Consider the following 26572-nt stretch of genomic DNA (forward strand, 5'->3'; position numbering starts at 1 on the left):
GTCGATTGTTCCTGAAACATATGTACAGAAACTAGAAGGCCGTCAACTACGTCAAACGTAGAGGCTGTGACTCTGATAATAATACATACGTCTCATTTAGTTTCCGCATCATCTCGGTGAAATCCGAGTGCCAGATTCGGCCGGACATGCAACAGCCACAGCCATTCTGTCACAAGAGTTAGCATCAAGATCGGCAGTCAGCCCTAAGACAACTAACGCAATTGGCCAATAGGATGATTGATGACACGGGATGGAAAAAAGCCCTGGGGATAAGCTAATGCGGCCTCTCTCCGTAAAAAGCTAGCCTGCTGCTCGTTCTCGTTCAGCATTTTACCGCTACCAACTACATGTACCCTTCGTTTCCCGTCGTCATCGTTTAAGCAGCTCGCTTGACGTTGCATCAAGAACGACGATTCTCTATACACACTACAATGACAGTAACAACAAGACTCTCTCTTGCGGGTGGACGCGAGGAAAGGTCACAGCAGACGCAGCTGCCACGCAAGAAACATGCGAAGCTATTCCACAAAAAGTGTAGGACCGGCTGCCAGCGTTGCCGAGTCCGTCGAGTCAAGGTATGCAGAAGAAACACTTCGAGATCAACGGCACGGTAGTAGATTTCAAGTTAGAGAGGTTCTAATATCGATTCAGTGTGATGAAGCCAAGCCAATCTGTAACAACTGCACGCGGCTTGACTTGGAGTGCGGCTATGGACCTCTTCCCATAGTTCCGAGCAACATTGAATCAGGTTCAACATCAACTAGTACAGAAGCTGGTGACAGTCTGGTTGATATAGAGGGCATACGCCCACTCCCAGAAACAGAGGCTCGACGAAAACTTGAGCTCGAGCTGTTTTATCACTACTTCACCGAAACTGCCCCAACCGTTGGCGGAGACAAGTTCGCCCAAAGTTTCATGGGCCCAGTCATATGCTGCGCGGCATTGAAATCAGATGCCGTGATGCATGGAGTCTGCATGCTGTCGGCACTTCATAAGGCGTACAAATCCAATTTCATGGATACGCAACACATGCAGCATTATTCCACGTATCTCAACCTAACTCTTCAATCGCACCACCAGCACGTGTTGCATCTCGATACCGACAATGTGGATTTCTCATGCTTAGCGTCTACTACGCTTCGGGTGTATGGATACGTTCGACTACAACGTCGTTCGTTGGTACCATATACTCCCCCTATTGAGTGGCTACGCATGTCAAACACCAGCAATATTGTGTTTCGCAAGGCCCTAGCCTTGATTGAGCAGAACCCTGATTCTCTTAGCGGCAGATTGATGCTGGAGATATCTCAACACTTGGATGAAAAGCAGAGGATGGAAGATACAAACGAATTGCTGTACCTATTACGACGCCAGGAACCTCACGAACTGGAAGAAGAATGGGACGACGAAGTCTACTACGTCTACAAGCGCACGCTGAGCTGCTTGGGCTGTATCTGGAAGCACAGATTCGACCACTCTCCACCTCCCGGCCTCTCTCGAAGGCTAATCCTCTTCCCCATGATTGTGGACGCTCAATTTGTAGACTATGTGGCGCAGAAGCGACCGCGGGCACTGATCATCATGGCTCATTACTTCACACTTTTGGCTCTTCACCGCAGCCTTTGGTATATCGGGGATACTGGACTACGTGAAGCGAGGGCCATTGCGGCTGAGTTGCCACTTGAGTGGCAGGGCATGTTGATACAGCCACTGGAAATACTAAAAGATCCTTCATTATTATGCGATGTTTCCCAGGAGAGATTAGTTTAGAACTAAATACATAAGCCATCTACAGAGGCGGGAATACAACAGCAATCGTGAATCCTCCATGTCTAATGCACTAAGGGCAAGACACGCTGCTTTCAGTATTTCAGTGCCGTTCCTTAACTTAATTCGATGCAGGGGGTGCCGTAGCGCTCAAACTAGGTTGATGCGGGCCATTCAGATATGCCGTCGTTCTCGTTCAATCCTACGCTAATGTGTGGCATGGATCTTTCGGGGCTTACTTTAGGATGTGTGGAACTCCTGGCAGCACCAAGAGGAGCAGCATTATGAACTACAAGGGAAAGAAGACATATATATAGTAATTTTACCTACAAAACTCAACAAAAAGTCATCTTCTCAACTACTAAGCAACAGTTCTCGACACAGATTCAACCACTCCATCACTCTCTGCCGAGTTATCGAACTTCATTGCAAACGCACGCGATCAAAATGACAACCGACGGCCTCTCAGCGGCAAAGCTGGCCATCTACCTCGTTCTTGTTCAGCCAGCACTTTTCTGTCTGTGGAAGCATGGAAAGACGGGTTTCCTAGGTTGGCTATTTGTCCAATTATTCTGTGTCCTTCGCATCGCCACTGGAGGCATTGGTCTCCATGGAAACCAGAAGGGCGAGGCAGCTGTGATTCTCAACAGCATTGGCCTCTCTCCTTTGCTTCTTGCAATTTCTGGCATCCTACACGAAGCGTGAGTTCTCCATGCGTGAAAAGTTTTTAAAAGTCTCTTCTAACCGTTGTACTTTACTAGTCGACGCGCAGTCAATCCCCGCCTCAATCGAAGACTCGACATAATACTGGAAATCAAGTACCATGGCTTAGTTCAATTGGGAATGATTTTGATCATCTTGGCGCTTGTCAAACTTATGAATGGCGATCCGGTATCTAAAAGCAAGACCTTGCTCAATATTGGCTCAGCGCTTTCAGCCATTGCCTGGGGACTTGTAACATTGTGGGCAGTGTGGTCGAACCACATGGTCCGCCAATTCTCTTCATATTCCACCATGCAGACTGTGGACAACGGTAGAATTGTACGCCAATTTCACATCACTCCAGTTTACATGAGCTAATATTACATACCATCAGTTGATCAAAGGTGTCTTTGTCGCCCTCCCGTTTGTTGGAATCCGTCTTGTATATGGCCTTGTGTTTCTACATCTCCAAGTCACACACCCGGACTCTGGATTTCTTACTTCGAAGGCCGTTCAGATTTGTCTAAGCCTTGTACCCGAGTTGATTTGTGTCACCAGTCTTCTTGTCGTTGGCGTCATTACTCGGTCTTTACGACCAGACTTGAAGAAACGCGACCAAGAGACAGTCAGATTGGTCTCTAATCCAGGCAGTGAGCTTCAGCAAAACACAGAGTACAAATAAGGATTGCCCTTATGCGAATTAGGATGTCTCAAGTCGTGTCTGGTTCTTCGGGCGCGCTACCCAAATTCTTGGTAATTGTCCAGACCCATAGGCGCTCGAGATGAGCTGCCCATAGAGCACTATCTCTTCGTGCTAGGGAAATGCGATGGCGCATTGTGGGTTATTTAAATGTCTTTTATCTCATTTACTAGATTTTAATCACAGCTTGCTGTTTTATGTTCACACTGCAGTCAGTCAATTTGGAGTATTATTTCTTGCAACAAAAACATGAAACTCATTTCTCATAACTCCAAAATGGCTCTCATAAACATGGCGACAAGTCGCTGGCATCAATTCTTGTAGCTCTCATAATACATGATGTCAAAGGTACCATTATTTTTATGAACAACGGTAGCGGTATCTTTTCCAGCACCAGGCCCTGAGCTAAAGTCAATCACGCCAACCTTCTTAGAAACGGAGGGCAAGTCAATAATCTCTCCTTTCTCGATATCGCTCTGGCAGACATGGAATTTCATGCTTGGCGTCAAATTAATTGACATGTTGTTAATGGCTAATGCCTATAATTTCTCATAGTCATGGTTAATTAATCCCCTTATGCTGGCCAAATAAATAATAACAATAGGTAACTCACTGAGGCAACCGGAGAGACCAGGCCGCAACCGTTGATCATGCCGAGGCCGAAAAGATATTTGTGGTTTGGCGTGGGAAGATCACCTCCAGTCTCGATCTTGTATGCACGCGTTTTCGCAGAGCTGGGGATAGGAATCAAGTCTGGTACCCCTCTATCCACAATCATCTCGAAAGTGCCTAAGAGGAATGTCAGCCCGGACGTTGAAGGGTAATGCAAGGATAGAGTCGTGCCATAGTGCCAACATGTTCAACACACCTCCAGGCGTAATTCCTTCTTCCATCTTATAGCCGAGTGCGGCTGGTTGACTGGCTCCTTCATGGACAGTCACGCCAACACATGGCGGCTTTGGAACTGTTCCGCACCCTACAGAATTCCAATGTTAATGACCTTGTAGATGATTTCTGCTTAAGTAAGTTAACTGACAAGCAAACATTTCGCTCGTCGTCGTAATATTATGTATGCTCCCGTTTGGTACAAAAGTTGAGATCCACGCATTGGTGAATACCTCAGAGGCTATGAGAGGTTCTGAGACCTGGGGAGGGTCTACGAAGAAGGCGTAGCGACCATCTTTACCATGGTCATTCTTGAACGTGATGGTGTATTTGATTGACATTTTGGCGCGTAGATTAGCGACACGCTGTGAAAGGGTGCTAGTTGTTATTGTTATATATTACATTTTGGGCTTCTCAGGGAGACAAAGCTGTAGTTATTATAAGAAAAAATTATTTTATTAGTGACGGTGATAAATGACATAGCCGGTAATATGCTGTCACGAGACTCTGAATTGAGGGTGTCGACCGGCATTGTTATTCATACCAACGTCAAGGCTGAGACATTGTCCTCAGTTCATTAGCACAACAGCTCCGGAGATGGCAGAAGCTTCTTCCCCGCTTCTTTTCTTCACAGGTGGGGAATCAGCGCTTGTTTCACGCCCAGGCCTTATTCTAGACCAACACTAGGGAAGTCGTTGCTGGTAGTCATGAACATACATCTAACTATGAACATGCAACCCGGTTGCGAATATCATGTAATCATCTCCTAGCTGTGGGAGATATGAGAAATGGAGAGGCAGTGGCTAGAGACAAGATGTTCTACGGGAACCGACGTCATCACCGTCAGCAGTCAAAAAGTAGTTGTTGGCAGCTCTGAATACCCGACAGGCTTTCCCCGCAAAATAGAGAAGACTTCTCCGAGGAGAACAGCGAATAGACTGGCATGCATCCCTACTTTTAGAGTTTAGGTTTCCAAATAGTTCTCAGTTAGTCTCAATACATACAGCTGAGAGCTGAGCAATTACGATTGGTCTTACCGTAGGCCAATTGCGGCATTGTTGACTTACAGGGTAACATCGCCTGGGGCAACTCTTGGAATACAATACGGCCATTAGGATTAATTTCTTATAGAACCTAGATGAACCTCATCAACCCTCTTTCTTATGCAGGATATCATTAATTCTGCCTGATCTGAGTTAAATCCTATAATTAGGAAGGGCCCTTGGCCAAATCTTGCGTTATGCACACTGATGTTTGATCCGTTAGTCGCCACCTAAGCAGCAGGCACGTAACTTTCGTAGGCTCGAGGCATTGTATGACGGATAAAGTGTGGGTTTGATACCTTCTACAATCTAGATCTGAATAGTCTGATCGGAATATACGTCCCCCTTTAAAAGCCTGTTTTCAAGACTTACTCTAATTCTCTGAAGCTAGATGTCAACCCGCATTCTTAACCCTATGAACGTCAGCGCTTGACCACGGATCAGGGATTCGGCATATTAGCAAGTGGAAGCTGTTCAATCACGAATGCTTGCAATCGATTCAATAGGCTCCGTTGATTGGATTACTTCATCATACTAGGCAGATTACGAGAGAACCTTAATCAGAGCTACTAATGCCACTGTAAACGTATGGTTGAGTGGCAATAGCCTCACGCCCACGTTGCTGAGACTGTTTTGCAAGGTTCGCAGAGAATGGAATCAATGGCGGCGCATGTCATCTTGCCAACCCCCTACGGATTACATTATATAGTTCAATTGCCCGCAGCACCCGCAACTTCCAACCTATCTCAATCAAACCGAAAGTCACCCTGTGAAGGCGCCTCTGGATCGGATGCAATGATTGTCTCCAAGCGGAAACGATCTCGGGTGGCCTGTGACCCTTGCCGTGAACGTAAGCGCAAGTGTGTCGGCGGCAATCCTTGTGAGACTTGCGTGAGCTGGGATTACGAATGCCACTTTGACGGACAGAAGGAAAAGCGTCATGTGTCAGTGCAAGAATCGGACCGTTCAAAGCTAGACGATGAGCGCCGCGAGCAACAGTCGCTGGATGATGCTGAACGGGACCGCGATACTGTTATCCGCCGTGTCGAGGCAAACTGTAGCGCAGCATTTGTGAGGAACATGAGCCTCAAGATTAATCCCACAAGCGCACCAAGGTTTGGTCTGTTTGGTTGGAATACGGGAGCACGACAGCCATCCGCTTCAGGAGACGCGTTCACGCCTTTGGCGATCAACATGACATCGCTACAGCACATAGAAGCTCTAGCACAGGTCTATTTTGACAAGGTAAACTGTTGCTATGGTTTTATTGACCGCGAGAGGTTCTTCAAACGCTTGAAGGCGCGATGGCAAACGTCCTCGGAACCACACATATATGATGCTATTCTTACAGGCGTTGCCGCACTTGGATCTCTATTTTCGCAACGAACAGCCACCACCATTGAGTCGCAGCTAGTTGCAAAAGCGCGCTCTGTTTTGGACGCTCATCATCTGACGGAACCCCCGTCCTTGGATTTTCTGACGGCATGGACTCTCCGAACTGTGTACCTTCGAATAACTGACTCTCCCTACGCTACTTGGATTGCCTCGTCTACACTCATGCACCTTATTGAAGTGTCTGAGCTTTATTCTACACTGCAATCAGCCATGCTCCAACGCGACCAACATGATGGTGATGATGACAACATTCGAAGACGACTTGTTGGAGTTGCCCGTCACCTCAATGTGTGGACTTCGTACGATTTGGGCCTACCACGAGTACCCTACCAAGAAAAGGATTTGCTAGTCTATGATTTGCGAGATCCCGGCAATTATACCGCAGAAATTCTGTCTCTGTTGCCCGCCTCGGTCGGTCTAGACCCAGGCAAGCCCACAGATGGGAGCAATCTTATCTCGACTCTCTCTGAACTCCTGAAAAGCTCTCACACCCAACCGCCATCGACTATGGCGCAATCAAATCTTGTTCTTTGTGTGCTTCGACGCATATATGCACAGGCGGTGGATCTTTCCCCTGCCATGGTGGACAAAGTCCTAGCACTATTTCGAAAAGCTTTGAGCTGCGCACAGGAGCTGGTCAGAGATTGCTCACCTTGGCATCAAGTGGTGAACGTTCCATTCCAAATCGTTTGTTTCCTACTGGTCATGGACACCCGTTCATCGCTTTCTTTGCTGCCTGATGCTTTGGACACTCTCAATTTGACAGCCTCATTCTACAAGACAGACACTATGAAGGACGCTTGTAATGCGGCCAGATTACTTGTTAGGCTACAGCAGCAAAGGAGAAAAGAGGATGTAGCTATATTTGACGATGCCCTCAAGGCCTGTCGCGGAGTAGAGAACGATACAGCTGCACCGATGACTGCAAATGGGGCTGACCGAAATTGGTTTGGGGCCTTCTTCGCAGATCTGTCAACTCAACAAATGAGTGAATTCGAACAAGTCATGGTCCCTGGCATGCTAGACGGACCAACATTGCTTGGTGGATATGACAACAAGGTTCTCAGTTTTGCTTACGGCTCAATGGTGCCGGCGACTTCATTTCCGCAAAGTGGTGGTCCATCTCTAGCAGCATGACGTTTAGGTAGATCTATAACATAAGCTGATTATCACATCGTCATTGTGAAGTATCTTGCCAGCGAATAAGCACGAGCGCATCAATTGAGCTTTGTCTCTAGAAACTCCAGTGAGATCGGGAAAATCGGGCCGGAAACCGCAATAGCCGTCGATCCCGTAACAGCCGTCTGATCCGCAATTCGTCCGATCAAAAGATGATGCTTAGGCGACATACGCGAGAGAAGCAGAAAGAAATCGGGGTTGTGCTTTATTTCTTTGTAATTCGTTATACGCTTCAGGTTAACTTCATTACTGCAGTTATAATGTTTCTTTGGACCAGCTGCTGGCTGTCTTCCTTCCATCCAAAACGCAAGGCCTTTCCGAGTTTTCACTGGCCTTTGTTATACTACAATGGCACAAAGTGATCAAATGTCAGACCGGGAAAAGAGACCGTTCCCACCTCCCCTCATCAACCCAGACGAGTACATTCTCGAGTTCGACGGGCCAGATGACCGAGAGCATCCTTATAATTGGAAAACCTCGACCAAGTATGCCGAACCTGCGAGCTCTTGTATAAGTCCATCTGCTTACAGACTGCTGAGTGACCTAGGCTATTCATTTCTATCCTCGTTTGCAGCGGAACATGGATTGTCGCGTTCAACAGTGCCATTTTCGCCCCTGGGACCGCCAGCGCCAGCAAAGAGCTTGGAGTCGGACTAGAAGTTGGAACGCTCGGTACAACATTGTTTGTTCTTGGATTTGCAGCTGGACCGATACTATGGGCTCCCGGATCGGAGTTGTACGGTAGAAGATGGCCTTTAGTCATCTCCATGATTGGCGGTGGCATCTTCTCCATTGCTTCTGCGGCAGGGAATAACATCCAGACACTGCTCATCTGCCGGTTTTTTGCAGGTCTCTGCGGCGCATGTCAACTCGCTGTGGTTCCGGGTGTCCTTGCTGATATCTTTGACAACAAGTATAGAGGCGGAGCGATTTCCATCTATGCTTTGACCGTCTTTGGCGGCCCCTTTACAGGTCCCATTGTAGGAGGTTTCACTGCATCCAGTCACCTTGGTTGGAGATGGACGCTGTACATCCCTGCTATCCTAGGTCTTGTCAATGGGGCCATCTCAGCAGTTCTTCTCCCGGAAACATATGCTCCCCTTATTCTCGCTGCGGACGCTGCCGCGATGCGCCGCAAGACAAATAATTGGGCGATCCACGCGAGACATGAAATGGTGGAGACTGATCTGAGAGATTTGGTAACAAAATATTTCACTCGGCCACTTCGAATGCTCATCACGGAGCCAATGATTTGCCTTGTCTCTCTCTACATGTCATTTATATATGGACTGGTTTATGCTCTGCTCGAGGCTTATCCGTTCGTTTTTGGGCAAGTATATCACATGAGGCCCGGAGTTGCAGAGCTTCCATTCATTAGCCTCTTCATAGGAATGTCGTTGGGTGTGACCATGATCTTTTGGCAACAAAAGGAGTATTCCAAAAAGCTGGCCAAAAACAACAACGTACCAGTCCCGGAATGGCGCCTCTTCCCAACCTTGTTCGGAGGCCCGATCTTTACAATTGGTATCTTTTGGTACGTGCCTTCACTCTTTGAACTACAACCGGCGTGCACTGATTCCATGTCCATATTTCAGGTTCGGCTGGACGGGCTTCACTGATCGGATCCATTGGATGGCACCAACTGCGGCTGGCCTTTTTGTTGGATTTGGCGTCTTGTGCGTTTTTCTTCCCTGCTTCAATTACCTGGTAGACTCTTATTTGCCTTTGTAAGTTTAACACTTTCACACATTCTCTACTCAGCTCTAAAATACCATACCTAACTTCAGCAGCGCTGCCTCGACCGTAGCTGCCAATATCATCCTTCGATCATCCGTTGCTGCAGGATTTCCACTGTTCAGCCGACAAATGTTTCAAAATCTTGGTGTACAGTGGGCCGCCACTTTACTCGGATGCCTGGCTGCAATTATGATTCCGATTCCATTTGTGTTTAGAGTTTATGGATCTAGATTGCGGAAGAAGAGTAAGTTGCTTTCTTTGTAAGATCATAATATGTGTTATTTTCTGCAGCGAGTTATGTCATAGTTTAGGGGAACTATAATTTGTATGGTAGAACGCAGTGAAGTGTGTTCCCTGCGAGATCGATTGAGATAGAGGTGTCAGATTTTCGACTGCGGAATTTCCGTCTCATTCCTAGCGGAAATTCCGGATCGTACAGTGCTTGGAGCTGCTACTTTGTGAACTATTGTTCCGTTTGACACTGTATTTTGGGTAGTGATTCCGTAGTGCCAGTCACAACTTTAAGAGTCTCAAAGATTCACGCAACTTCCTTGTATCACAATTGATGCAATTACAAAGCAAATCTCGATTAATCTCCCTGGTAGTCTTGTTCTCACTTAGTATAAATGCCAGTGCAAAAGATCTCTCCAAGTCGTCGTAAGAAGAGAGCGACAGCGGACGAATCCGACAGTGAACCCAGAAAACGACGAGCTCGTTATGCTCTCCGCGCCTGTGGCGAGTGCAAGCGTCGAAAAGTGCGCTGTGATGGCCACCTGCCGTGCGAGCATTGTCAAAGCCGATCTATTCAGTGCATCTACGATACAGATCCAAATTTACTGACCAACTGCGCCTGCGATGCTTTAAACCAACAGAAGGACTGCACTGAGCATAAGAGCAACAGCACAGAAGATACTAGGTGCGTTATCTGCTTCACTTGCCTATCGGAATATTAGGTTTTCTCATAGCTGACACAAGAATTGATAGCGAGATTGGACGCTTAGTTCGCCTTGTTGAGAACATGCAATCACAGATAAATGTCCTGATTGAGCTTAACAAGGGATCAACTAGCGGTCGTGGCCAGTGTGAACATCCTCACAACACCCTGGGCACTAAATCACCTGCGTCTTCTTCATGTTCAGTGAGAAGCTACTCAGAAAATGCCTGCGAACAGGACAGCACGAAACAATCATCGCCCCGATACTGGGGGGCAACAAGTTCCGACTACACTCTGAATGTAGTTCGGTTCTGCATTCGGCCGGTTGAACCCCAACTCGGTTCCTCGTGTAGGCGTCGGAAAATAGCATGTTATAGCCCAGATCCAACACCCGATAGTTATGAAGGAGATGGAGAGCCTTCTGAATCACGCCAGCGAATGAGTGCTTGCTTTTGTTTAGATTGCACACGGTGCCTACGAAAACTTGGCAAAACTCGAGCACTACAACTCATCGATGTATATCAGGAAGCGATTGGCCATCTTCATCCTGTTGTGGATATTGGACAACAGAAATCACAAATTGGCACAATTTATGCTCTTCTGGAATCGGCGCAAGACGACAGGGGCACATACTCTGAGATTGAACAAGACAGTCTTGACATTACAAAAATGGTTCTATCAATTGCCCTTCTTGCTCAGACGACGGGACAAAGCGACACCGCCTCAGCTTTGTACAATAGTGTCCAAAACAGGATTCAGGATGCCATGACGTCCGACACCAAAAACATCCAAAGCGTTGTGCTCACGCTGCTCGCGGTCCGTTCCTATGTCTTATCCATTATGACCTGTTGAGGAGATTTTGCTGATTTATCATGACAGGCCATCTATCACTTTTTCCATGATGATGTGCAATTGGCATGGCGGATGGGTGGAATTTCTGGGCGAATGGCTATGGAGCAGGGACTGCACCACCGAGAAGCCCGACAACGAGCGGAAGATGAATCAGGAGATCACGGCATGATTACAAATATTCTTTGGAGCATCGTGATTCTCGATCGCCTATGGAGTTGCTCAATTGGTCTACCACAGAATTTTCAGGACGCGGATTTTGCAAAATCACTTCCTGAGCCTGTAGAGGTAATGATGCCTCGAAATGAATACCACTAAAGATGCCAAACTGACATTGACCTTAACAGGCCCCGTACTTGAAAGCGATGGTGCCATATGCTTCATTTACACCGCGACTTTGGGATCACAACAGTCGCTTGCTTACAGCCGACGCCCTCGAAGACGAAGACCTATTCGACGTCACGAATATCCAGATCGATCAATGGAAAGAGAGATATATCTCTGGATTATCTTTTGTCCACCCAAACGACCGTTTGGCAAATAGTCGTCCCCAATCTTTGCCCACATTGCTGTATCTTCGCGCCAACCTACTCCGGGGCTTAGTCGCCACATCCTACTTTTTATCATGCTCTCGCCTGATAGGTAAAAAGCAAATGGCTCAGTCAGGAGCCGAGATTGCTTGTGATACCATTACCGTACTTTGGGACTTGCATAAGACAACTGACATATACCATAAACAGCATCCATTTTTTCAGCACTTTTTAGCTTCATCAGTAGCTCTGTTGTTTTTGGTCATTATGCACGAATCTGACTCCGAAGAAGATTCCAATACCACTATTGGAAAAAGATTCGATGTCAAATATTTGAGTAGAAATATTTCCTGCGCATTCAATCTCGCGGAAGCTTACTCAAGATCTTCATCTGCTTCCGAGCGACTCTGGAACCGGATGAGGTCCATGATGGAGAGATTATCTAAATTGGGCATCTATTACACAAGCGATCATTCTAAGGCAAATGAGATGCACTTTGCAAAGCAGCTCGAAAATGATCCTCCCAAGCGCAAATCACGGCTTCAGGCCTCCTCAGCTGAGCAGGTCAACCGAATTACAGACATATCGCTGTTCGACAACCCCACAATAAGGCCATTCTCTCTCAACATCTTAAATTCCAATGGTGCACTAGGTTACTTGACGTCTGATCCAGTATTTGGATTGGAAGAGGATATTCCTTCTACAGACTGCGGGACGGATGCGTACTTGCATGATATCCCCGTATTCGAACCAGACATGGACACTCAGACCTGGAAAGACTTAGGTGCAATATTTAGCCATGGTTTATAACTCTGTACACAATTAAATCCAACAACAAGAGTCCCGATCTATTTCTATAAAATGAACAACGAGCCATTGTTTAGTTACTGATCTTGAAAACATTTTGTGACATTGGGGTCACCAACTCCGCCATCACTACCTTAAAGAGCTTCCATCATGGACGAGAAGTCTTCACTCTTCAAATACTCCTCGATGCTTGTAGTCGGGCAGCCAATTTCTTTTGGAACCTATCATAATTGGGTTAGTTTATCATGAATACCATTGAAGCCGTCTCCTTCTTACCTCATGGGGGTGCATAAAGCCCGGCGTGTCCATATCGAACTGCATTAGTCCCGCCACTGCCTCTGCAAGCTCTATGCCAAGTGGTGGCCCTTCAAAATTGATAGCCTCTTCAACTGTAATATGTTTTACACCGCCGTCCGGAACTCCCAAGATCTTGGTCCATACGCGATTCAAGTCTGCGTGGCTCATGAAACTTCCATATCCTAAAAGGATTTTGCCAGGAGGCATCAAAACGAGAGCTCGGACGAAATATCCAGTATCCTTTCTCTGAACAGTGATCGGCATTGGTACGTCTCTATCCCCCGGTACAAGAAATGCATAAGAGCCATCTTCTTGCTTTTGTATTCCTAGGGCTATACTGCGGTAGTTATTGTCTAAGGGTAAGTACATACCTTGACTGGTCGTCTTGATCTCCAAGACTTCCAATTCGTCGCAAATTCTCCAAGCTGGACTTCAGAAGCTTTAGCAGCCAAGTTTGGTAGAGACTTGATATGGGCCATAATTGCAGCTTTGGCCTCGAAATGATACGCATGGGGATATTTTCCATTAGTGACCGATTTGATGCTAGGAAGACCCGAGAACACGAATCTCTCAAGAGTGTCCACTCTAGCAGCCGCATTGGCCATATTTTTGCCACGCTTAACCTCTAGTTCGTAGCAGAATTCGTTGATGGTTTGGCCAGGACGAAGTTTGCCATAGTTGTACGGATCATACAGTGGCCCGATCGAGTCGATGTTCCCGAATATGGCATTGGCGCCTTTGAACGCTGCCTCGAGGGACTCTTGTTTATCGAGGTCTGCCTCCACTATCTCGACACCCTTTTGCTTCCAATACGCACTGGAAGCTCTGGATGCATCTCGAGTTACTCCTCTCAGTTTCCATCCAGGTTCCTGGAGGAATACGTCCGCAACAGAGGCCCCCTATAGCCTTCGTCAGTTTTATTCTCAACGTTCTATTATGTATAACTCACCTGCGTGCCGGTTATTCCCAGAATGACAATTAGTTTTGTCATAATGCCAATCTTCTGCGGCGCAGTTATTATGTTGCTGAATGCATGTGATTTGCTCCTTCAAGACCGCATGTTGGTAAGATTAGAGCTTCTTTATATACTTGCTTGCTGTCGGATTTACACAAGCTACTCAAGGATCGGGATCATGTGCATCAGTTGCTCCGGAAATTCCGTTGTTGATGGCTACGATCCTCGTGTTGAAGTGTTCTGTCGTATCAGGCTGTTCGGGTGTTCCGCCTGAATATCATCATTCCGACAACAATTATGGTCGGATATTCCGCATCAATAAGACGAATTGCCCAATTTTGCAAGAAATATTAATTTAATGCCCTTGTTAAAAGGACCAGTAAATGCATAACCGACAAGAGGATGTAAATAGGCTCATCATAGTGGGTGGCTGCTTTGCATATAACAATGGCATTAAAGGATGAACCGTTCAATCTTCGGTGATCCTCACAACGTACTTTTTCGCGCTTGCCTTTCCAGCTTTGAGATTGTTCAACGCTGGTGAAACACCCTCCAAGCCACCTGGCACCAGCTCATAAGGATGAGCGGTAAGCCAACCATCACGAAGTCCACGGCTGAAGAGCGTTGACCAGACCAAGCCGAAATCGCGTCGGTGTGGGATAGGGTCTCTTTTCTCCATCCCTGCAAGCCGCTCATCATGTTCAACATTTCCGTTGACAACTCCCACATAAATAATGCCTTTATTAATATCGTTTCGTATGTCGGAATAATCCATCCCTGGGTTTATAAGTGCAATGCTTCCTCCAGTTGATAGGGCACGGGAGATAACGAGGTGACTATCATTCTCGCATATCGCATCTATGGCGTGGTAAACGTCGTGCGTACCCGCAGCATCCAAAGCATGCCGAATGTCTTGAAGAATTTTGCCATTTCGATAATCGACAATAGAATCACCGCGCGATTTATCAAGCAGTGTTTCTACATACGCATGGCCCGATCCAGCCACAGCTATGATTGGATAAATACCAGCATGTCGCGCCAACTTAATAGCAAATGCACCGACAGCTGATGACGCTCCATATATAATGAGGGGTGTCAGTTCATTTGGGGGAGCCCACGGCATAGGGAGTTTAAGTCGAGCAAATAGAGCTACTGCGGCAGTGTAGGCGCAGAGAGGGATTGTTGAAGCCTAAACTTGTTAGTATGCAACCAGCACCAAACGCATCAGACACAAACTCACTTCCTCGAATGACACATGTTCCGGTAGTAGAAAAGTTGTGCTGCTCTCCGCAAGTCCGAATTCCGCAAAAGAGCCACCCAAAGTCCGCATGGTGTGAAAAGCAGCTACTTTGTCACCAACTTGAAAGCCAACCACCTCTTTACCGACACTTTCCACGTAGCCAGCCATATCGTCTCCAGAGTTACTTGCAATCTTATGAAAGTACGGCTCTTTCCAATCCTTTGGGTTAAAGCCAGAACATACAATTCTGATTAATACTTGAGTCGGTGATGGACCAGGTACCAGCACATTGTCATCAATAGTGACTGATAAGTCTGGATTAACTGTGGCCTCTTCATTGTGTCAATAGAGCGTAATAACTTCACGAAATAATATGCAGTCAAATGGTTGCTGATGAATTGCGATTCTGGCTCCCTAGAATGAATCCATCTAGCTAATAGCTCCTGTAAATAAGCATTTCCGCGATAGAAGCAGAGTCGAACACATTGTAGATGGTGCTGACCAAGACTTCAACAAGCCTGACCAATATGGGTGGGGAAATTTGCTGGAATAGCACTTTAGGTTATAAACAAGCATGTACGGACATCAGCAAGCCTGGAGTTATGTTAACTCCGAGGAATTTCTATACTATGTTGATCATAGAATGCGTTTGTTAAGCATTTTTAATGTTGGAACAGCCTTCACCAAAGCGTATACCGACACATCTGGCGGAAAATACCCGTTTTGTGGTGATGATTTACTACATCGTGGTAACTGATGGGGCGGCCGCCGGCGGCCGTTGATGACCTTTGGTAGGCCATCTCGTATCTCAATTTCGCGGCAGCTGATCGCATGCCTCATGACTATTTGTACGTTTACCATTTATTCCATGACTTTGCTACTTTGTGAACGCTATTTATTCTCTACCATCCCTATGTCGAGAATTACTCAATATGCTGATTTGGGCATAGAGTCGTGCCTATTCACGGAGCTCTTCATAATATTTCCGAATTGTACACACTTACTGGATATAGCTATCCAAATTACAATGCTACTGACTTTAGATCCGGGGGTGTCCTTTACTAAAAGGGAGTGGCGCACGTTGGTAAAAAGCTAGAGCCAAAGTGTATGCGATCGAGATTGCCTTTCAGCTCGCAAATGGTACAATGCCATAAACCTTGTACCATGGACTACCTACCTAGGTATATAACTATACTTTAGAGATATAGCACTAATGTTAAGCTATAGTATAATGCGCCAACCATATGGAAGATCCATGCACTATCTGATGATATCGCGCGTAGGATGGGTGTAGAAGGTTACATAACCAATGAGTCAATTATGTAATTATGGAAGGAAAGAACTGCTGTCTATGTACTAGGAAGCATGTTTAAGCCGCAAAGTGAAAAGGCGTTTGATAGGCAAAAGCAACTTTCAGCATGCATAGCCGCAAATAGCCAAGGTTCAACATCGCGTATGCTTTTGCGTGTAAGAAGTGCGCGTCGCACAAACCATATATTGTTATCTGTGTTTCTGATACCTTCGCCTTGTTAATGAGAATCGCAGTGAGACCTAGTTGTACATATTTTAGTTACTAGATAGAACCTTGACTGGTGGATGAGATCTTGGCCACTTTTTCCGCATTCTTCCTCCGCAGCCACCATCACTCTCTTTGTTGCTTTCACCTCACATCGCACCGCACCTTTTTCACAACAAGCACTGCAATATACTCGTATTTTCGAATCCGAATGATCGCTTAACCCATCATCACTTCAGACCCTTTTCTCGACAAATGCGACCATGCTACCATCAAAACTTCGATCCATAGTGCTTCTGCTGGGGGCGACACTTCCAGTCTTTGCCCAAAATCGACCACTCTGGTGGGAAGAATGCGATCCTCCTCGGGAAAACACACAATGTGCTATGCACAGCGACATCCTCGACTATAACAGAAATTATGGCATGTTTACCAAAGTCGCAGTGATGCGCATCCGCTCAAAATTGAAGAAGCCCAAGGCTGCTGTATTTCTTCCCAGTGGGCCTGGACGGTCCGGAATCAACCTTCTAAAGCAATACCTCGATGACCCATCGCATCATGTGCACGAACTCCTCGAACAGTACGATTTAGTAGGCATGGACCCTCGAGGCTCAGGACAGAGTCTACCCATGAAATGCAACGCAACTCTATGGAATCGCCGAGCGCCCTCTATGGTCAAGGATGAGGTAGAATTTGTTGACATGTATTACCACTGGAAGGAGGTTGGAGAAGCCTGCAAAAAGATGACGGGTCGATTATTTGACAATATGGACACCCGGTCGGTTTCCCTGGACATGGACAGCATACGATATAACATGTGGTTCAAAATTGAGCAGGAGATACACTTGATTGGTAATTCTTACGGGTCGCATATTGGCATCACCAACTTGGAAAGAGCTCTCCCTTATGCCGGCCGGATTGTGTTGGACGGGATTGTAGATCATACACATGATCCAATGGCAGTCATGCAAGCAGAATCCGCTTCTTTCGAAATGACGCTCAGGCATTTCTTCAAGTGGTGTCAAGAGGATGCGTCTTGTGCACTGCATGATCAGAACGATGTTGAGGATTTCTTCAAGCAGCTAACTAACAAGTTCGAAGCCGCACCAATCCTAGCACCAAAGTGCCAACAGACTGGCGAAGGAGCATGTCGATCTGACGTCAGCTTGGAAGAGATGATGACGGCTTTACAACGAGATCTGGGACCAGGGCAGCCCGGATGGGGTTCCTTAGCTACTAACCTCTTGGCGGCATCCAAAGGCGATGCATCTGCCTTTTCAATGCCCTGGTTTACAAACGATACCGATCCCTCAGGAACATGGGCTACACTTGCTACTGGCTGTCTGGATTGGCAACACGCCAGCGATTATCTCGAGCTCCAAGCCGCTCAGCGTACGTTGAGAATACTTTCGCCCCTCACGCGTGGATACTCTCAGAGCTACAGCTTCTTTTCCAGATGCATTTCATGGCCGTTACCAAAAGAGGGAGTACTATTTAGGAACCAGCCAATAATTCCCGATTATATCAACAAACTACATCCAGTATTGATGATCAGCTCATTCTTGGATCCTATAACCAGCGCTCAGAACGCGATCAACCTACGTTCAATTATGCCAGAAGCAGTGCTCGTATTCAAGAATTGGACTGGTCATATAACCTATGATGCGCCTGGAGAATTGGCCAAGATGGTGAACAACTATATACTGACTGGCGAGATGCCCGACGATGGAACGGTATATCAATCTTAGAGATGTGGATGATATCGAGAGGGTTCGCACATGTTGAAGTTTAGTTGGATATAGATTTCAGCACTAGTCGCATGCCCGAGTTCATGCTGACAGTTTCTGACGAGGGATTGGAATTTTTGTAGCAGTAATATGTATTTTAGATCAGTATTATGTCAAATGGATTAAAAAACTCTACAATCTCCGCAATCCTTCGCCATCATCAGAGATGAGGGGAACCGGCCTTTTTATCCACATTGAAGGAGCGATACAATCACATGGTAGATTATCATTGGTACGATATCCAAATCACTGTGTCATTAAGCGTGTGAAGGATGAGGCAGTGTCTAGCTCATCTAGCTAACTGACCGTCTAGAGCTTCATTTGGCCAACTAATGCCCTAGCTAGCGGTGCATAAGGCTACATTCAGACTACAGATGCGGCGCCAGCGAATAGCCTCCTCCACAGAGCGCACCAGGAGCTCGGTTATGAGGCTTGACAGGGATTATAAGAACCTCATAGGGCTGCTAAAGCCGTAAGGAATCTCAACTCCACACCGCTCGGGATAGCTTTCCGTTGCAGGCAACACTCAAAATGCAACCTGGCAATTCACCGCTCAGATTTCATTGTGATGAACAATTCCTTCGGATGCGATAAGTGACAGCGCTGATATCGGATGCGACATACTATGCAGATTTTCATGCAGATATGGTACCATCCAGTGGCACATGAAACGGACAGAGTGGTAAATTTGAGATAATGATATGTGAAATAAGTAAATCAAGACAAATTAACAGGATATAACCCATTGCGAAAAGAATTTCTTATCTCGGTTCATGCATCAAGCGTGTTATGTTTCGTGATAGCTTCCCATTCGATCAAGATTTGAAAGCTACCTATACACTGGTATGAATACAAGTCAATTAAAATCTGACGTCAGATGAACCAAAGAACAAGTAACTTAAAGCTTAGGATCAAATAGGGCGAATCCTTCGAGGCAATCGTTCTCGCTCAGCGCGGGAATACGTCAGCATCTTTCCTATGTCCGATCGACGTGCATCTCTTTTAGTGTCCCATTGGCACGAATGGTTGTCGCTGATTGGCTTATATCTTGAGAGGCGTATGAAGTCCGCTCACCAGTCAAGGGTGCGGATGCGTATTTGTCGTATGTGATGACCCTCGTTTGCCCTTTTGAGTAAGAATGGCGATAATGGCGATAAACCGGACAACACGAGTCAACAGTTGGCTACAGAAGGGTCAAACTTGCACTATTATCAATATGTTGCTATTCTAGTAACAAAGGATTATTCCCACTTTTCTCAAAGCTCGCTCAGGAGGTCGAGCATATCCAGGACATGATATGAGACGGATTTTTGGATTTAAAAGCTCTTAACTCCCAGTCTTCTTGACTGCCCATCTAAACCCATCACTACTCCTCAGCTTATCACGGACTCGGTAGCTACCTAAAAGTTTCCAATGGCTGCTACGGCTACTTCCACCACCTCCTCCCAAGGCATGCAGGCCTATGCTGCCCCCTCTCTCTTCCAGCCTCATCGAGCTCGTGATGCCATTCGAGATGCCCACCAGAAGAAGATTCGACCCCTCCTCTGCTACTATGCAGGACTCAGCTCTCTGCCAATTACTCGATTCCTAGCACCAATGAACTATGACGCCGTCTGGATCGATTGGGAACACAGCTCCTGTAATGTCGAGACAATGACAAGCATGGTGCACGAGGCAATCTTCATGAGCCAGGGCGCCACGATTCCATTTGTCCGAGTGCCGGGCCATGATCACGCTGCTATTGGCTATGCCCTGGATGCTGGTGCCAGTATTGTTGTGCCCCAGGTATGTGTAACTACGGACAAAGCTATTTTCAGAGGCTAAATGGTATCGCCAATTATCAAGGTCGATACTGTAGAACAAGCCAAGCATGTTGTGTCGGCAGCCAAGTTTGGTTCCAAGCAGAGAGGCACTCGATCGGCTCCTCCATTCCGTCTAATCCCTGGAATTACGGATCAAGCATTTGACGCCACTCGCGATATCCACCAAAATCTCAATGACCAGGCAGCCATCATGATTCAAATCGAGAGTCTAGAAGGTATGTGCTTGACCACCGCTCTGCCTTTGTTTTAAGCAGAATTCTAACAACTTCCCTAGGCATCAACAACCTCGACGCAATCCTCACCGAAGTCCCCGATATCGATATAGTCTGGCTCGGTGCTCTGGATGCCCGTGTGAGCATGAACCTCTCTGGCAACATGGCCGGCCAAGAACCGGAGTGGCTCGAAGCAAAAGAAAAGTTCTTTTCCATCATTGACAAGCACGACAAGCCATATGGAGGCTTTGCTTTTGTCGAACCTCCATTCGGAGGCCCCGAGGCGATCAAAGAGGCAGCAAAGCGAATGTCATTCATCACATGTTCGGCCGACGTGCTGCATTTGGCAGCGGTTGCAGCAGATTTACAAAAGGCAAAGGAAGCTATTGGTCAAGTCTAGATTTCATCTCACTGTGTGCTGGATGGCGAGGGTTCAAGGGCGCATGTCGATTATAGATGTTAGAGTAAATAGCGACACAAATCAGAACGGATCATTGCTTCCTCATCCAATATTTGTGGCATGAATATGGCTACAAAATGCTGCGGCATTAATACTAACTCGTCTAAAATTGGGCAAGACCCGATGTCCGATATTGACACAAACTGAAGACAAACTCTGTTGATCCCAGGAATACCATATGTGATTTTATCATTATAAGTATCGACTGCTTATCTTCCGCCTTTCAGCTCCTTAGAGATTGCACGTGGACTTTAATTTGTCTATTCAATTTGACGTTCTGCTTCGTTATCCTGTTGACTGCAGGGTAATCCCTGGCTACATGTAATTCAACTGCGGATCCCAAGGCCCTGCCCTTAATTTCATAGTAGACAACCAAGCCTTGTACCAATGCAAATATTACACTCAATTTACACGTTCAACACGGGCATCACCGGCAAGGCGAATTTGAAAATGACCTCATATTCAGGCAATCACTCTTAGTCGCCACAGCCGCATGCAACCTTATTCGGAAATTGCCTCTTTGGGCATTGTCAGTCTCGACCTCATCAGAGCAAAAGCCAGTGAACAAGAGCTGTTAAAAAAATTTTTTTTTTTTAGATCACTTGTAAGTACAACTCTCCGTGAGAGAATATTGTGTGTAAATGTTTGTTTGATACAATCAGTTCAAAATGGCTGCATTGGTATTATATGTTAAGCTTAATTCCAAATTCTGCAGAGCCAGATCCGATCGCCAACTCGGATACGCATTCTAGCGGGAGCTTGTTTTAAGCGAATGGAACATGGGTGTGAGGCGCAGCGCCAAGAACAAACGGACGCAATCATTGACGCTTGATCGCCTTATTAGAGCGTATTAGAGCGTGGCGCTGCTGGTCAAAGTTGAGGCGCAAGGAGGCAACCGGCCAACAATGAACCAGATTAGCCGTATGAGGCAGATTCGAGAAGAGTATAAGAAGCAGCGTAAAGTTTCACAAACTTCAAATAACTGCAAGAGAGCGGAGACACTAAAACAACCATCACCATCACCATCAACACTAGTCTCACCACCATGGCTTCAATTGAAGACAAGATTCGCTCTGCCGCAACTCGCAACCATGAACTACTCGGCGTCTTGTCCGTAACAGACCACGCCATACCCGACCTTGAGAACCAGACAAAGTACATCGCCTCCTTGGAAAGCCAGGCAAAACAAAACGCAGCCAAGCTCGCGACTCTGAAGAGCAAGCACGCAGTTGAGCTGAGAGAGCATGAGAACTACCGTGACAGCGTCGTCCGGCGCTTCGTGTACAAGATTGGTGGCAAAAAGGACAAATTCGAGGCTCGCGCCGCCAAAGAAGAGCGCGAATACTTTGACGTGTTACAAGAAGAGCATCGCGAGACGGAGGTGAAGAAGAACCTCGAATCGGCGCTCGCCCAGGCGCGACAAGCGTCAGCTGAACTTGAAGCCGTCGTCCAGCGGCACAAAACTGCACAGCAAGAGCTTGATAGCCTCTACAACGACATCTTTTCGGGGCCGACGCCTCAGTTCCCAGAGGAGGACGAGCGGGAGCAGGCTTGCACGTCTGCACAAATGAACTACCAGGAGGCTCGCATGCGAGCAGAGAGCCAGATCCAAGCCATCAAGATGCTAGAGCAGGCGAAACAGCGCATGGGCAATGCCTTAAAAGCCATGCAAGATGCGCTATCGGCGTCTCGTTTCGACATGTTTGGCGGCGGTACCATGGCCGACGTGATGGAGCGAAATGCTCTCTCACAGGCAGAAGTTCAGCTCTCCCAGGCCCGCATGGACACGATGAACGCACAGCGGATGGATCCCGCAATCAAAGACCTGCCCCCTGTAAAAATCTCCCACGGCAACTTAGTCGGCGATGTGCTATTTGACAACATCTTCTCAGACATGGATTTCCACGACAAGATCAAGCGGTCGAACGCCGAGGTGGAGCGCTGCTCTAATGTGCTCAAGCTGGAGATTCAAAGAGCAAAGGAGAGGCAACAGAGCGCGGAGGCTGCGGTGAAAGAGTGGGAGAGACACCTGAAAGATGCGCGGGCGGCGCTCCAGACGGCGAGGGAGATGGCCTTTGAGAGGACGCTCAACGGCGAGAGCGGAGAGTTGCCGCCTGCGTACTCGGTACAGAAGGTGGTTTAATTGGCGAACTTGGCATCTTTGCTGTTTTGAATTATTACGGTCTTTCGAGTGATCGTTTATGTATGTTAGAAATGATATCCCGGGTTATTGGTAGCTATAAAAGTGAGATTTACAAACTCACCTCTGACACATATTGTCAACCATCAAAGATTATAGTGATACTTCCAAGTTCATCTGCCAATTGATTTGAGCACGTGTGGAAATTCCTTCACACTATATATACAGTATCTGCTACTACAATGGAGATACCTCACTGACTCATCTGTACTCTTACCGTACGATCTTCGCCCTCATGATACCGACAGGCTGCCCGTCAGCCGGATATCCCTGCTGCTTGCTCCCACGCTGATGCCAAACGATCCCGACGGCACCACCCACTTCTGCGAGCTAGTATCCCAGTAGCTCAAATCCCGTCTTCGAATATTAAACGTTGCTGTTCCAGTCTGACCTGCCGTGAGGCTCAGCTTCGCAAAGCCACGCAGCTGCTTAGGCGGTGTTCTGGGCGCTGAAGATGGGTAGGTGAGATACAGCTGAGCAACTTCAGCTCCAGTCACTGCACCGGCGTTTGTAATGTCCACGGTGACGGTTGCGACATTCTGGAACAGGTCACTTGGGCCTCCGGGTACTACTGCTCCGGTCGCGGGGCCAGACTTTGCAGTAGACAAGACGGAGAGGCGAGAGTAGTTGAACTTGGTGTAAGCTGTGGGTAGAATTTTTGGTCAGTTCGTCGGCTTTAATATTTGAAGAGTCAGGGATAATGGCAAACTTACATAGTCCAAAGCCAAACTCGTACCGAGGCGTAATACCTGCGTCGTCAAAGTGCTTGTAGTCGATAAAGAGTCCTTCGCTGAAGCTGTCGTCGCCGGAAGTAATGCGTGTGTTGTAGTCATTTGGACTCTTTGCAATAGTGTACACGAGCTTGCCAGAGGGGCTGACATCTCCCCATAGCACATCGACAAGAGCGTTGCCACTCTCCTGAGAAGGGAGTCCTGCCCAGACGATGGCCTTGACCTGGGGCAAAGCAATGATCTGCTCTAGGATGATGGCGCCGACGGAGTGAACGACAACAATGACGTTTTGGTTGGAACCTGCCACTGCTTGAACCAGGGCATTCCCGTTGTGCCAGGCATTCAAATCATTGCGGTCACCAGCGTTGCCCTCCACGGTGATGTAGCCTTCGCCTGAGTCGGCAGTGATGAAGACAATTGCGACGTCCTTTCCGCTTGCTGCGGATGCACCCGAAGAGGTGTTATCTGTGTTACTCAACGTAACTCTGGTGCCTTGAGAGGTGGCTCTAGTGTTGATGGCATCGTATGGCGCTACAAAATATGGGTAGTTGACGGCACCGGAACCCCAGCCCATGCCCAGAGCGCCGTTATCACAGCCCTTATCACCGCATGAGCCTGAATTGCTGGCGTGAGCACCAATGATAGAGGCAGACCCGATGACGGCAATGCTCGCGGGCTTCTTCAGCGGCAGGATGTTGCCGTCGTTCTTGAGGAGAACAATGCCGTCTCTGGCAATCGATCTCACATTGGTTTTATGGGTTCCCTGAACATTCCTGCTGAGACTCAACGACGGATAGCCTGACGCATCTTGGCCTGTAAGATACCACGCGGCCAAGATTCGCGTCACCATATCATCAACTCTGCTCGAGGGCACCTGGTTACTGTTGACTGCGTTGGTGAGAGCTGGGCCCCAGAGCCTGTTGTTGCCGTTGAAATCAGTGCCGGGCATCGACATATCGAGCCCAGCAGTGGCGGCCTGCACCGTCGAGTGTTGAGCGTTCCAGTCTGTCATGACATATCCTGGGAATCCCAGCTGGTCTTTCAGCAGAGTTTGCAGCGTGTTCTTATCTTCACACGCCCAAGTTGTGTTGATCTTGTTGTAAGAGCACATGACCGAGGCGACATTTGCCTGCACAGCGTCGGCAAAAGGCCAAGCATAAAGCTCGTGAAGAGTGCGGTCGTCGGCATTGCTCGACATTGACTCTCGGTTGCGTTCTTGTTCATTAAGGATGTAGTGCTTAGCTGTGGCCTGCACTCCCACCGACTGAATGCCGTTAATTGTCTGAGCCATGGCCAATCCTGTGAGGTACGGATCAACACTGAAGCCTTCCCAGTTGCGGCCTCCCTGAGGCGTCTTTCCCAGAGGTCCAGCCACGGGGCCGAGAGTGACGTGAATTCCCGTATCTCGAACTTCTTGTCCGATGAATTGTCCACGTTCGCGGATTAGGTTTAGATCCCAAGTTGAGGCGGCCTGAACACCTGGTGTGAACGCAGTGCTGCCGGATGAGAATCGAACACCGAGGGGTCCATCTTGAAGACATAGCGAAGGATAGCCAATCTTTGAGACTGGAGACGTGTTTCCAACGCAGGGCCCCTGGTTCCAGCCAACGCCAGACACGATGCCGACTTTATCTTGAAGAGTCAGCTTTGCCAGTGCTGCCTGTGCCTTGCCGTATGCGACACCCCAGGGAGTACCTGCAGGAGGTACAACTTTGCCTATTGTCCACTTTTCAGCATCATGCTTTGACCGATTACCGGGACCTCTTTATAGAGTTTTGGGATACTAACTGTCTGCCCTCACAAAGGGCCCAGCGGCAATAGCCAGCGCTGCTGCTGCTGTGTAACGCATTTTGGTAAGAGTCTACAGATTGGAGATGAGCCCAGGACATTCAGCGGATAAGGACCAGAAGAGCAGCCGCATGCCCACCATTTATACGTGTTTCCATGGTGGCGTAAGTAACTCTCTCAGAGCAGCTTAAACCCAGCTCCAAGCCCTTGTCCAAGGTTTCAATGAGCCTGATAACGTTACAGAGATTTCCATGGGCTCGGCAAGATTGCGGGCAAACTCAATCGTTGCAATACCACCCACACGGAGATATACAAGTAGGGGAACGTTGGAGTCTACAGTCATTTTTTCCACAAGCACGCATTAGTGCGGATTTTCTTTCTGCCACGATACCACAATAGGCTACATCTTTGGGCTACTACGGAAGGTTACATGTTTTCTTGGCCGGGACAAGGCCGCGATGGGCGAGGGTTCTGTGGGATCTGGGCATGTGAACATGTCGTCCGATTTACTTTTGCTAACCAAATGCCGCCACCAGCTTCATCCACTGCCTTCTGAGGCAATGGAATAAAAATTCGATTCATGTATCGAGATACAGTACAATATGCCCGGTACTGAACTGCTGAAACCGACACGCTGTTTGATGCTTTCTGCCTCGATATTCACTTTGGCGCCTCAATTGTTCATAATTTTCAGCGACATGAATGAAATAACGTTTGACCATTGATTGAGAATTTGACAATGCAAATTACATGACGCGATTCCGGGGAAACCGCAAAAGGCAAGTGTTCTTGTCATGAGATGGACGCCATGACCGAACAAGAAGGTGATCTGCTACTCTAAAACGCGACCCCAAGTGACAGGCACACAATATGTTGGGGTAAAGCCAGCCGAGGTCCTTGGCTTGGATTCTTCCAAAGTGTCAATAACGAGACTCGCAGATGATCGTCGCAGTATAACTTTGCTACCGCTGGAATGGCCAATTGCAGTGAGCCCTAGGGTTGTAAGCGCGTGAATAGCCGTCTGTGTGAGTATGG

General features: G+C 47.5%; 10 protein-coding genes across 10 annotated transcripts; 7 read left to right on the forward strand and 3 right to left on the reverse strand.

The window, feature by feature from the left end:
* Positions 1 to 431: 431 nt before the first annotated feature.
* On the forward strand, positions 432 to 1770 carry T069G_02067 (fungal zn(2)-Cys(6) binuclear cluster domain-containing protein; the record flags this gene model as incomplete). Its single annotated transcript, XM_056169277.1, has 2 exons — positions 432 to 575; positions 652 to 1770. 2 exons carry the CDS (start codon positions 432 to 434, stop codon positions 1768 to 1770), a joined length of 1263 nt encoding a protein of 420 aa, XP_056034593.1.
* A 444-nt stretch (positions 1771 to 2214) lies between these two features.
* T069G_02068 (uncharacterized protein) lies at positions 2215 to 3151 on the forward strand (the record flags this gene model as incomplete). The annotated part of the gene is made up of 3 exons (XM_056169278.1): positions 2215 to 2468; positions 2529 to 2808; positions 2864 to 3151. 3 exons carry the CDS (start codon positions 2215 to 2217, stop codon positions 3149 to 3151), a joined length of 822 nt encoding a protein of 273 aa, XP_056034594.1.
* Positions 3152 to 3480: 329 nt separating this feature from the next.
* T069G_02069 (uncharacterized protein) lies at positions 3481 to 4395 on the reverse strand (the record flags this gene model as incomplete). The annotated part of the gene is made up of 4 exons (XM_056169279.1): positions 3481 to 3708; positions 3783 to 3958; positions 4038 to 4145; positions 4206 to 4395. 4 exons carry the CDS (start codon positions 4393 to 4395, stop codon positions 3481 to 3483), a joined length of 702 nt encoding a protein of 233 aa, XP_056034595.1.
* A 1497-nt stretch (positions 4396 to 5892) lies between these two features.
* T069G_02070 (fungal zn(2)-Cys(6) binuclear cluster domain-containing protein) lies at positions 5893 to 7629 on the forward strand (the record flags this gene model as incomplete). The annotated part of the gene is made up of 1 exon (XM_056169280.1): positions 5893 to 7629. One exon carries the CDS (start codon positions 5893 to 5895, stop codon positions 7627 to 7629), a length of 1737 nt encoding a protein of 578 aa, XP_056034596.1.
* A 408-nt stretch (positions 7630 to 8037) lies between these two features.
* Positions 8038 to 12531, forward strand: T069G_02071 (major facilitator superfamily domain-containing protein; the record flags this gene model as incomplete). Its single annotated transcript, XM_056169281.1, has 8 exons — positions 8038 to 8156; positions 8219 to 9205; positions 9267 to 9398; positions 9462 to 9652; positions 10042 to 10324; positions 10393 to 11158; positions 11222 to 11479; positions 11539 to 12531. The coding sequence occupies 8 exons, from the start codon at positions 8038 to 8040 to the stop codon at positions 12529 to 12531; spliced, it is 3729 nt and encodes a 1242-aa protein (XP_056034597.1).
* A 131-nt stretch (positions 12532 to 12662) lies between these two features.
* T069G_02072 (nmrA-like family domain-containing protein) lies at positions 12663 to 15188 on the reverse strand (the record flags this gene model as incomplete). Its single annotated transcript, XM_056169282.1, has 8 exons — positions 12663 to 12749; positions 12805 to 13140; positions 13197 to 13724; positions 13775 to 13871; positions 14278 to 14557; positions 14618 to 14758; positions 14807 to 14969; positions 15021 to 15188. 8 exons carry the CDS (start codon positions 15186 to 15188, stop codon positions 12663 to 12665), a joined length of 1800 nt encoding a protein of 599 aa, XP_056034598.1.
* A 1611-nt stretch (positions 15189 to 16799) lies between these two features.
* T069G_02073 (alpha/beta hydrolase fold domain-containing protein) lies at positions 16800 to 18048 on the forward strand (the record flags this gene model as incomplete). The annotated part of the gene is made up of 2 exons (XM_056169283.1): positions 16800 to 17928; positions 17993 to 18048. 2 exons carry the CDS (start codon positions 16800 to 16802, stop codon positions 18046 to 18048), a joined length of 1185 nt encoding a protein of 394 aa, XP_056034599.1.
* Positions 18049 to 19736: 1688 nt separating this feature from the next.
* On the forward strand, positions 19737 to 20758 carry T069G_02074 (hpcH/HpaI aldolase/citrate lyase family domain-containing protein; the record flags this gene model as incomplete). The annotated part of the gene is made up of 3 exons (XM_056169284.1): positions 19737 to 20108; positions 20169 to 20361; positions 20421 to 20758. 3 exons carry the CDS (start codon positions 19737 to 19739, stop codon positions 20756 to 20758), a joined length of 903 nt encoding a protein of 300 aa, XP_056034600.1.
* A 1105-nt stretch (positions 20759 to 21863) lies between these two features.
* Positions 21864 to 22961, forward strand: T069G_02075 (uncharacterized protein; the record flags this gene model as incomplete). The annotated part of the gene is made up of 1 exon (XM_056169285.1): positions 21864 to 22961. One exon carries the CDS (start codon positions 21864 to 21866, stop codon positions 22959 to 22961), a length of 1098 nt encoding a protein of 365 aa, XP_056034601.1.
* Positions 22962 to 23251: 290 nt separating this feature from the next.
* On the reverse strand, positions 23252 to 25598 carry T069G_02076 (fibronectin type III-like domain-containing protein; the record flags this gene model as incomplete). The annotated part of the gene is made up of 3 exons (XM_056169286.1): positions 23252 to 23661; positions 23732 to 25444; positions 25538 to 25598. The coding sequence occupies 3 exons, from the start codon at positions 25596 to 25598 to the stop codon at positions 23252 to 23254; spliced, it is 2184 nt and encodes a 727-aa protein (XP_056034602.1).
* Positions 25599 to 26572: the final 974 nt, after the last annotated feature.

This window comes from Trichoderma breve, chromosome 1 (assembly GCF_028502605.1).
Source record: "Trichoderma breve strain T069 chromosome 1, whole genome shotgun sequence".
Classification (NCBI taxonomy): Eukaryota; Fungi; Ascomycota; class Sordariomycetes; order Hypocreales; family Hypocreaceae; genus Trichoderma; species Trichoderma breve.